This window comes from Oncorhynchus gorbuscha, linkage group LG22, assembly GCF_021184085.1.
Source record: "Oncorhynchus gorbuscha isolate QuinsamMale2020 ecotype Even-year linkage group LG22, OgorEven_v1.0, whole genome shotgun sequence".
NCBI classification, from domain to species: Eukaryota; Metazoa; Chordata; class Actinopteri; order Salmoniformes; family Salmonidae; genus Oncorhynchus; species Oncorhynchus gorbuscha.
The window spans coordinates 14443775-14455257 of NC_060194.1; the positions used below are offsets into that span (position 1 = coordinate 14443775).

Consider the following 11483-nt stretch of genomic DNA (forward strand, 5'->3'; position numbering starts at 1 on the left):
CCCCAGTCCTTAATGATTACAAGCATACCCATAACATGATGCAGCTACCACTATGCTTTCAAACATGGAGAGTGGCACCCAGTAATGTGATGTGCTGGATTTGTAGCAGCAAAACATAAAATGTTTTATTCAGCACAAAAAAAATGAATTGGCTTTGCCACATTTCTTTGCAATATTACTTCTTAGTGCTTTGTTGCAAACAGGATGCATGTTTTGGAATATTTTTGATTCTGTACAAGCTTCCTTGCTTCTCACCACTGGCGGAAAAAGTACTCAATTGTCATACTTAAGTGAAAGGAAAGGTACCTTAATATAAAATGTGAAAGTCACTCCAGTAAAATATTACTTGAGTAAGAGTCTAACAGTATTTGGCCTTAAAATATACTCAAGTATCAAAAGTAAAAGTATAAACCACTTCAAATCTCCTTAAATGAAGCAAACCAGATGGCACAATTTTTTTTAAAACCTAAGTACTTTACACCCACTGGTGTAGTAACTGTGGAGTAACTACAATACTGTTGCTCCATCCTCAGTTTTCCTCCAATGTACCTCTTTTAAAGTCACCATTGGCCTCATATGTGTGAAATCCCTCGAGCAGTTTCCCTTCCTCTCCGGCAACTGAGTTAGGAAGGATTCCTGTATCTTTGAAGTGACTGGGTGGAGTGTGATTGATACACCATGCAAAGTGTAATTAATAACGCCACCATGCTCAAAGGGATATTCAATGTTCAGTTCCACAATAAGTGCCCTTCTTTGCGGGCATTGGAAAACCTCCCTGGTCTTTGTGGTTAAATCTGTGTTTGAAATTCACTGCTCAACTGAGGGACCTTACAGATACAGCGCTTGCAAAGTATTCTGCCCCTTGAACTTTGCGACCTTTGCCACATTTCAGGCTTCAAACATACGGATATAAAACTGTATTTTTTGTGATGAATCAACAACAAGTGGGACACAATCATGAAGTGGAACGACATTTATTGATATTTCAATCTTTTTTAACAAATCAAAACTGAAAAATTGACGGCAAAATTATTCAGCCCCTTTACTTTCAGTGCAGCAAACTTTCTCCAGAAGTTCAGTGAGGATTCTGAATGATCCAATGTTGACCTAAATGACTAATGATGATAAATACAATCCACCTGTGTGTAATCAAGTTCCGTATAAATGCACCTGCACTGTGATAGTCTCAGAGGTCCGTTAAAAGCGCAGAGAGCATCATGAAGAACAAGGAACACACCAGGCAGGTCCGAGATACTGTTGTGATGAAGTTTAAAGCCGGATTTGATACAAAAAGATTTCCCAAGCTTAAACATCCCAAGGAGCACTGTGCAAGCGATAATATTGAAATGGAAGGAGTATCAGACCACTGCAAATCTACCAAGACCTGGCCGTCCCTCTAAACTTTCAGCTCATACAAGGAGAAGACTGATCAGAGATGCAGCCAAGAGGCCCATGATCACTCTGGATGAACTGCAGAGATCTACAGCTGAGGTGGGGAGACTCTGTCCATAGGACAACAATCAGTCGTATATTGCACAAATCTGGCCTTAATGGAAGAGTGGCAAGAAGAAAGCCATTTAAAGATATCCATAAAAGTGTTGTTTAAAGTTTGCCACAAGCCACCTGGGAGACACACCAAACATGTGGAAGAAGGTGCTCTGGTCAGATGAAACCAAAATTGAACATTTTGGCAACAATGCAAAACGTTATGTTTGGCGTAAAAGCAACACAGCTCATCACTCCTGAACACACCATCCCCACTGTCAAACATGGTGGTGGCAGCATCATGGTTTGGGCCTGCTTTTCTTCAGCAGGGACAGGGAAGATGGTTAAAATTGATGGGAAGATGGATGGAGCCAAATACAGGACCATTCTGGAAGAAAACCTGATGGAGTCTGCAAAAGACCTGAGACTGGGATGGAGATTTGTCTTCCAACAAGACAATGATCCAAAACATAAAGCAAAATCTACAATGGAATGGTTCAAAATAAACATATTCAGGTGTTAGAATGGCCAAGTCAAAGTCCAGACCTGAATCCAATCGAGAATCTGTGGAAAGAACTGAAAACTGCTGTTCACAAATGCTCTCCATCCAACCTCACTGAGATCGAGCTGTTTTGCAAGGAGGAATGGAAAAACCCTCAGTCTCTCAATGTGAAAACTGATAGAGACATACCCCAAGCGACTCTATACAGCTGTAATCGCAGCAAAAGGTGGCGCTACAAAGTATTAACTTAAGGGGCTGTGGAATAATTTTGCACGCCCAATTTTTCCGTTTTTGATTTGTTAAAAAGTTTGAAATATCCAATAAATGTCCTTCCACTTCATGATTGTGTCCCACTTGTTGTTGATTCTTCACAAAAATACAGTTTTATATATTTATGTTTGAAGCCTGAAATGTGGCATAAGGTCACAAAGTTCAAAGGGGCCGAATACTTTTTCGCAAGGCACTGTAATTGCATGTGTGCGGTACAGAGATGAGATAGTAATTTAAAACTCATGCAACTTAATATGTGACTTGTTACAAATATTTATTCTGAACTGATTTAGGTTTTACATAACACAGTACTTATTGACTCAAGATATTTTAGCTTTCCATTTTTAATTAATTTGTAAACATCTTTAAAAATATACGTATATACATTATTGTACTTTGACATTATGGGGTAATGTGTGGCAGCTCCAGTGACCAAAAACACAAACAATCTCAATGTAATCCATTTTAAATTCAGGCTGTAATGCAACAAACTGTGGAAAAAGTAAGGGGTGTGAATACTTTCTGAAGGCTCTGTATATGTACTGTTAAAGAGACTGAACAAGGATATGAAAGTATGTGAATATGCATTCTTCTACCAGGCATTATTCAGAACCAGATAATTTACCCTTTTTTCTTTTGGAAAAAATGTGTTTATTACATTCTATTAAAAAGATAACTGATCCTGAAACCAGGCAACTTTATCTTGTCTCATAATTTCTCCTATTAAACATATTAAATGTTTTTTTTATTACTACAGGAAATTTGCTTTAAAACTGCAATATTTTCTCAGCCTCATGGTAAAATGTGTAAATAGCCTGAGATTAGCTATAAAACTGCAAATTTGTCTTTCTCCCCCATGGCAAAAAAACTAAAGGATCAACTACACAAAAAAACATTGTCCAAGGAGGTTGCACCCCCCCCCAGACAACAAATTGTTTGTGCGCGGCTTGCATGCAAGGCACACGTGATCTACCGGTGCACTGAACTTTTGTGTCGATCTGGTAAACAATTGGATCCTGACTAGTCCCTGTCGCGGAAAAACATCCCCACAGCATGATGCTGCTACCCCCATGCTTCACCGATAGGGACGTGGCCAGGTTTCCTCCAGACGTGATGCTTGGCATTCAGGACGAGGAGTTCAATCTTGGTTTCACCAGACCAGGGAGTCCTGTTTCTCATGGTCCAAAAGTCTTCAGGTGCTCTTTTGGCAAACTCCAAGCGGGCTGTCATGTGCCTTTTACTGAGGAGTGGCTTCCATCTGGCCACTCTACCATAAAGACCTGATTGATGGAGTGCTGCAGAGATGGTTGTCCTTCTGGAAGGTTCTCCCATCTCCATAGAGAAACTCTGGAGCTCTGTGACCATCGGGTTCTTAGTCACCTCACTGACCAAGATCCTTCTCCCCCGATTGTTCAGTTTGGCCGGATGACCAGCTCTAGGAAGAATCTTGTTGCAACCAAACTTCTCATGTATGAATGATGGAAGCCACTGTGTTTTTTTTGGACCTTCAATGCTGCAGAAATTGTTTGGTATCCTTCCGCAGATCTATGCCTCGACACAATCCTGTCTCGGCACTCTACAGACAATTCCTTTGACCTCACGGCTTGGTTTTTGCTGACATGCATTGTCAACTGTTGGACCTTATATAGACCGGTGTGCGACTTTATATAGACAAGTTGTAGAAACATCGCAAGGATGATCAATGGAATCAGGATGCACCTGAGCTCAATTTCAAGGCTCATAGCAAAGGGTCTGAATAAGGTATTTATGTTTTTTATTTTAAACCTGTTTTTGTTTTATCAATATGGGGTATAGTGTGTAGATTGATGGGGGAAAAGGTCATTTAATTAATTTTAGAATAACGTTGTAACGTAACAAAATGTGGAAAAGGTGAAGGGGTCTGAGTACTTTCCGAATGCACTGTACATTGCCCATCCCCCACTGAAATGGACTCCAACATGGCTAGTTGCTGTTCAGCATGTGGACTTGTTGTAGTAGAAGACACACACGAGCAAGAAAGGGATGGCCTTACTGCTGCTGGAAATGACTTGCAAGTAGCAACATTGGATATTTGCATTGATTACTGGTGTTATTGGTATAGCTAGAATGTGTAGTTATTTCTATAATGTTAGTAACATTTCATAAAACACTATTGTCGCCTGTGTATATTAGCCTAAAGAAAAGGATTAGGATTAGGAAGTTTGTAAACATGCATGTACACACATTTTTATTCAAATACACACATACAAGGACACGCACATATCTTATGAGTTCATTTTCTTGGTTGTTGGTGCATTGGGGGAGGGGGGTTCTTGGGGGTGGGGAATGGAATAAAAAAATATATATATTTTCTTGTTTTTTCTTAGGGGGGTGACTGTGGGAGGGGTCTTGGATGGTTGAGGGACAGCTATGGGGAACTGTGGGAGGGGTCTTGGATGGTTGAGGGACAGCTATGGGGAACTGTGGGAGGGGTCTTGGATGGTTGAGGGACAGCTATGGGGAACTGTGGGAGGGGTCTTGGATGGTTGAGGGACAGCTATGGGGAACTGTGGGAGGGGTCTTGGATGGTTGAGGGACTGCTATGGGGAACTGTGGGAGTGGTCTTGGATGGTTGAGGGACAGCTGTGGGGAACTGTGGGAGGATCCTGGAGGGTTTGCATCCCCGTTTTCTTTTTGTCCTTGTGGGAGATCTGTCGTCGTGCCCTTGAGCAGGGCATTGACCCTAGATGCTTCTGTGTGTCGCTCTGAATGGGAGTCTGTTGGATGACTGGTGTGGTGGAGTTGTTGCGAGCAAATTGTATGTTTTGGATATTCAATTTAAAAAACTATTAAGAAAAGGATGAAGCGGGGACATAAGGCTCATTATGTGAACAAAACGTTCAGATTGGAGTATATTATAGGACATGTGTCTGACATGTATAATATGAAATCCTCTCATTTCTTTTTTGTCACAGAAAATGTACAACTTTATCACTGGAGAAACTTGAATCAGAGACGTTAATCTACCAAGAGACTCAACGAGCGATTACATTACTTCCTGTAATTCGCGTGTGCGCAATGAAGATTCTTGCAGACGTCAATGGAAAAGTGTCATGTTCTAAGCTACAGGAAGAAGCCTAATTGCATTTTGAGTCAAAGTTGGGTATCTTGTTTTTCTAATTTGCCAAGCTCGCACAAGTCGGGATTCTTCTGTTGACCTCTTTCCATTCCATGTCCAGTCTCATAAGCGGTATAAACAAAATAGTGAACTTAAGAACACGTTTATAAAGTTAGACTTGATAGTGTATTGGCCTGTTCAATGTGGATTCTTTAATAGCATAACCAGTTTGTGTGTCTTTTATTGGCACGTGTGGTTATGGTAATGTTCGGTGTTAGGGTTGGTTAATGCTACAACACATTCATGAACATTACCCTGCACATATTGTGTAGACAACCAGATATATTTGACTTCAGGAATGATGTTGAACCCTTGCTCAGATAAAACCTCTCTTGAATTAAACAATTGATCAGTCACTGTCACCCATACTCACCTATGGTAAGCCTACTCTTGGCTGGCTGACTTTGAGAAAATGTAAACACAACACTATTTAGGATATCTAGTTTATTCAAATGGTATATGACTCATGTTTTAAAGAAATCCTGAACATGCTGCAAAAGCAGTTGTGGTCTTACAGGGACCCTGTTTATGGCGTATGTGGCCTATCCAGGGCCTTAAAACAAATCTAGACATAACTACTAGACATTTACACAATTGTATTTATTTCAACTTTTCATACTACACGAAGATAAATAGAGTACAATTTATAAACTAATCAATCTGTTAGTTGGACTGTTACTGCACCTGTTACTGAAATGGTAACCTGGCAGTCATTTTGATTGCAGATTGTGTGAATAAAAGTTAACATTTTGGATATCCCCAGTCAGGCTGGTTCCCAATAGGGAGTGGAGCATTACTTTTTGCAAGCCAGAATAATGTGATTTTGAGTGCTTTGGTTTTGCGGTGACCAGCATATGCTGGTATGCTGGTGACCAGCTTATGTGTCAAAAAACACGAGCGAAAGGCTGGTCACCAAGAAAAAAAAAAAAGGCAGAAATTGCTAGTCACCAGCAGACTTTACAGCAAGATGCAGTTTACCAGCAAGAAACACAGTGAAGACTGGTCACCCGCCAAAACACAACAAATCACGGTAACCAGTGAAACGCAATGAAGGCTGGTCACCAGCCTAAGCTGGTTTATGCTGGGGTTTTTCAGCGGCCATATGTCAAGTAAAGTAAGGCAAAAAGTATATCTGGAGAAAGTCCTGAAATCTGTGCAAGTTTATAAAGAGAGCATGTCTATTGTTTGTCTTGAAACACTAGCTGCCACATCTAAGACTAGTTGGCAAAGAGAAGGGCTGTTTGGCTCTATCATGATACTGCCCAGAAGAGAGACCCAGAGCTAGGAGTTGTAGAGAGCGGGGCAGAGAGGTGACTATCATGTTCCCTCCATGGAAGTAAGGTCATAGGGGTGTAATAGTAGAGGGCTTTTATGGTGATTGTTATTGTTAGATTCCCAGGATGCTGCCTCTCAGTTGGCTCATTCCATGATACCCTTGTTCTACTGAAAGGTTCTGGAACTAGGGTGGAACCTGCCTGTAGGCACAGATCTAGGATCAGCTTATTCTCCAACAATTCTAATGATGACCATGGATGAACACAAAACGGACTTAGGTCAGCATATATGTGCTTCGTCAATCATCATCCTACTCCCATTTCCTACATCAAACAGGCACCGCTTTGAGTCGAACCAAAGCTCCGCCCATTTATATATTTCAGCCAATGCCTACCTCTCTTGGTCTGCTGCAGGACTGAGGGAGGGGGTGTGGCCACCTTCATGGCCAGCCCATAGGCACCTCTGAAGGAGTGGCTGTCGCGTACAATGAAACACCCAGGCTCTTTGTCCTTCAGGACTGAGATAGCTGAGAGGAGGAGAGGAGGAGAAGAGGAGTATAGAGTAAAGGAGTAAAGGAGGAGAGGAGGAAGATATTTTAACAATGGTGTCATGGAGGAGTTTGCAAATTGGAGCCTCTGCTAAAACTGGACAAAATCACTTTCAACATGCTGAAGAGCTTCATGGAAATTCAACAGACAAAATACAGTTGGTAGACAAGACAAGTATTTCCTCATGTTTTTACCTTGGTCCCTGGAGATATCAGGCTTGTACCCAGAATTTCGATGTGTCTTGCACAAATTTTACAGTCACCTGCTTGATGGCCAGGACATCTGGAAATACAGTATCACAAACAGACCAGAGATTAGCCAATGCACAAAGACCTCAGGAATCCAAACACTAAGTTTAAAAGACATCCATATGTGGCAAATCCAAATTGACAGAGAACAATCACAGGGCAGTACCTAAAGGATACAGTACTGATTACCTTATTTAAAGTATTGCACCAACCCAAGCCATTGGCTCATATAAGTGATTGGCTATTGACTGTGCTACCTAGAGGGTTACCTGGCAGAGGTGAGGCAGTGCTCGGCATCTGTGCAGAGGCTGAGAGGTCAGGCAGGACATTGGGGAAGGGGATACTGAGGGAGCTCCCGCTGTGTGGGCTGGAGAACCCGCTGGGGGCTGGGGAGGCCGTGCCCAGGGAGTGCTCCCCGTCTGACGCCCTCCTCTTCTCGGGCAGCAGCGGAGGCAAGGCCCCTGGGCCTGGAGCTGCTGGTGCTGCTGGGTCCGGATGGTGCCCTGCTGGTCCATGGAACCAGACATCAACATGCCCCTCTCCATGCCGCCGTTCCCCAGTAGAGGAGAGGCAGAGACTGGGCAGTCGGCGGTGCCGTAGCTCCCCAGGCCTGAGTCGTCCTGCTCATCAAAGCTGTGTGCGGGGCTGTGGGTGAGGGCATAGCGGGCCATGTGGCTCCGTTGGCTTCCCCGGGGGGAGCTGTGGGAGTTGGGGGCCGGGTGGGGGTGCATGGGAGGGGAGTGGTGTCCGTAGTCCAGGGACATGGAGTGGGGAGGGGGGTGCCTGGGGGTGGGGCAGGTGCTGAGGGAGGCGTGGCGGCTCAGGAGGGCTCTGTCCTCTGGCCAGGGCTGACCCATGGAGGGGCTGGAGAAAACAAAGAAGAACACCAAAATTAGAAGATAATCAAAAACACAACTATAATCAAACTGTATGACCATAACGTATTTTCAGAACATGTAGCCTATAACCATAATTATACTGAACAAAAATATAAACACAACATGCCACAATTTCAATGATTTTACTGAGTTACAGTTCATATAAGGAAATCGATCTAATTAAATAAATAAATTAGGCCCTAATTTATGGATTTCACATGACTGGGCAGGGGAGGCCAAAGTCCCACCCATTTGGTAGCCAGGCCCAGCCAATCAGAATGAGTTTTTCCCTACAAAAGGGCTTTATCACAGACAGAAGTACTCCTCGGTTTCATCAGCTGCCCTGGTGGCTGGTCTCAGAATATCCCGCAGGAGAAGAAGCCAAATGTGTAGGTCCTGGGCTGGCATGGTTACACATGGTCTGCAGTTGTGAGGCTGGTTGGACGTACTGCCAAATTCTCTAAAATGACGTTGGAGGTGGCTTATGGTAGAGAAATGAACATCAAATTATCTGGCAACAGCTCTGGTGGACGTTCCTGCGAACAGCATGCCAATTGCACGCTCCCTCAAAACTTGAGACGTGGCATTGTGTTATGTGACAGAACTACACATGTTAGAGTGGCCTTTTATTGTCCCCGGCACAAGAAGCACCTGTGTAATGATCATGCTGTTTAATCAGCTTCTTAATATGCCACACCTGTCAGATGGATCGATTATCTTGGCAAAAGGGAAATGCTGACTAACAGGGATGTAAACAAATTTGTGTCCAAAATATTAGAGAAATATGCTTTTTGTGCATGTGGAACATTTCTTGGATCTTTATTTCAGCTCATGAAAGATGGCACCAATGTTTTACATGTTGCATTTATACATTTTTTTCAGTATATATACAAATCTGTGATTGGGTCCATAACCATCTCCTACAGTATATTCCAATAAATTACCTTTGAATAAACATGAGCTAGACTTCCAATAATTATGTGAAAGGCTTGTTTGTGATTGGCTATACCTGTCTGTCCGCTGGAGCGTCCCACTTGTGAAGGCAGAGCGAGAGGAGCCGAAGGACCTATGGCTGCTGGAGGAGGAGTCTGGTAGGCCCTCATCTGTGGACTGGGGAAGGTGACCAATCATCTCTAAGTAACCGTGAGGCTCTGTGGGGGTGTGAGAGGGCATACATGACAAATGACACATATTGGATAAATACATTCAAGGAGTATGGCAGGGAATGCACTAAACATCTTTCAAATCAAATTTGATTTGTCACATACGCTGAATACAACCATGAAATTCTTACTTACAAGCCCTTAACCAACAATGCAGAAGAAAGAAGAAAATAGAAAAATAACAAATAGTCTGGGTAGACATTTGATTAGCTCTTTTTAAGGAGTTTTATGGCTTGGGGTAGAAACTGATAAGAAGCCTTTTAGGCCTAGACTTGGTGCTCCGGTACAGCTTGCCGTGCGGTAGCAGAGAGAACAGTCTATGACAAGGGTGGTTGGAGTCTTTGGAGATTTTTAGGGCTGTCCTCTGACACTGCCTCGTTTAACATTAGCATTTTCATATTTGCTTGTTTCAGACCGTCTATTGACAAACACTCCAAAAGAAATACAGATTCAATTTCTCCAAAACATCTGGATATCACATGAACAAAAACTGGGCAAAAATCATTACTTTAATCATTTCAGTCAAATAAAAGCACTCTCACCCCAGGTGCAGTATAATAGAATACATCCAATACCAAACAGAGCAGTCAGCAGTGGTGTTAGTTAAATCATTCTCCAGTCAGTCAGTAAGTCAGTCTGCTTCTAGCTCAACAGTACAGCAGCCATTCATCGATCTGTTCAGTACGGAGCAGATTACTCTCCCTGGCAGGCCTTACTGCTGCCTGGCAGGCAGTGGCACTGAGGCAACAAATCAGACTAATTCATTCAAGCAGAAATTAAAAGTCCACAGACATAATTGAGTAAAGCTTTTATTTAATCAATCATATCTCTGGAAACCCTGACAGGTGTCTAGCCATAGAAATTTGACTGGTAAACTCATTGGTACACTCGCAATGGCTTCCTGGTATTGTGATGCAGTAAATACCATGGTAATGTACAATGTTCATTCAAATAATGTTAACTGATGTGACTAATGCAATGGAATGCATTTTTGTAATGTTAGTTGAGTTGAATCAACAAATCACAGCACATATTGATGGCTACACTTCCTTCTTTAACTTCCTGCTTTCACTTTCTTCTTTGCTCTTATGGGTTCACCTGCAATGGCTGCCATTCCAGCCATTATGCCGTCACTGCCTTCAATTGGAACACCCATTCTATTCATTCTATTTCTACCTTCAGAGTTTGTACTGTTAGGTGACATAAACTGGGACATGCTTAACCGGCCATCCTATAATCTAAAATAGATGTCCTCAATCTCACACAAATGATCAAGGAACCTACCAGGTACAACCCTAAATCCGTAACCATAGGCACTCTCTTATATATCATCCTGAACAACTTGCCCTCTAAATACACCTCTGCTGTCTTCAACCAGGATCTCAGCCATTTTTACATCATTGCCTGCATCCGTAATGGCTACGCGGTCAAACGACCACCCCTCATCACTGTCAAACACTCCATAAAACACTTAAACAAGCAGTCCTTTCTAATCGAATTGGCCCGGGTATCCTGGAAGGATATTGACCTCATCCCATCAGGAGAGGATGCCTGGTTGGTCTTTAAAAGTGCTTTCCTCACCATGGTGCTTTCCAAGTGATTCCTCACCTTAAATAAGCATGCCCCATTCAAAAAAAATGTAGAACGAAGAACAGATATAGCCCTTGATTCACCACAGACTTGTCTGCCCTTGACCAGCGCAAAAACATCCTGTGGTGTTCTGCATTAGCATCGAATAGCCCCTGCGATGTGCAACTTTTCGGGGAAGTCAGGAACCAATATACTCAGTCAGTTAGGAAAGCTACGGCTAGCTTTTTCAAACAGAAATTTGCATCCTGTAGCACTAACTCCAAAGGGTTCTGGGACACTGTAAAGTCCATGGAGAATATGAGCACCACCTCCCAGCAGCCCACTGCACTGAGGATAAGAAACACAGTCACCACCGATACATCTACGA

At 42.8% G+C, this 11483-nt stretch overlaps 1 protein-coding gene across 1 annotated transcript; it reads right to left on the reverse strand.

The window, feature by feature from the left end:
• Positions 1-7460: 7460 nt before the first annotated feature.
• LOC124009139 lies at positions 7461-9509 on the reverse strand. Its single transcript, XM_046320649.1, has 3 exons — positions 9373-9509; positions 7755-8349; positions 7461-7519 (listed from the first exon to the last, which is right to left on the reverse strand). The coding sequence occupies exons 1-3, from the start codon at positions 9492-9494 to the stop codon at positions 7496-7498; spliced, it is 741 nt and encodes a 246-aa protein (XP_046176605.1). The 5' UTR covers positions 9495-9509; the 3' UTR covers positions 7461-7495.
• Positions 9510-11483: the final 1974 nt, after the last annotated feature.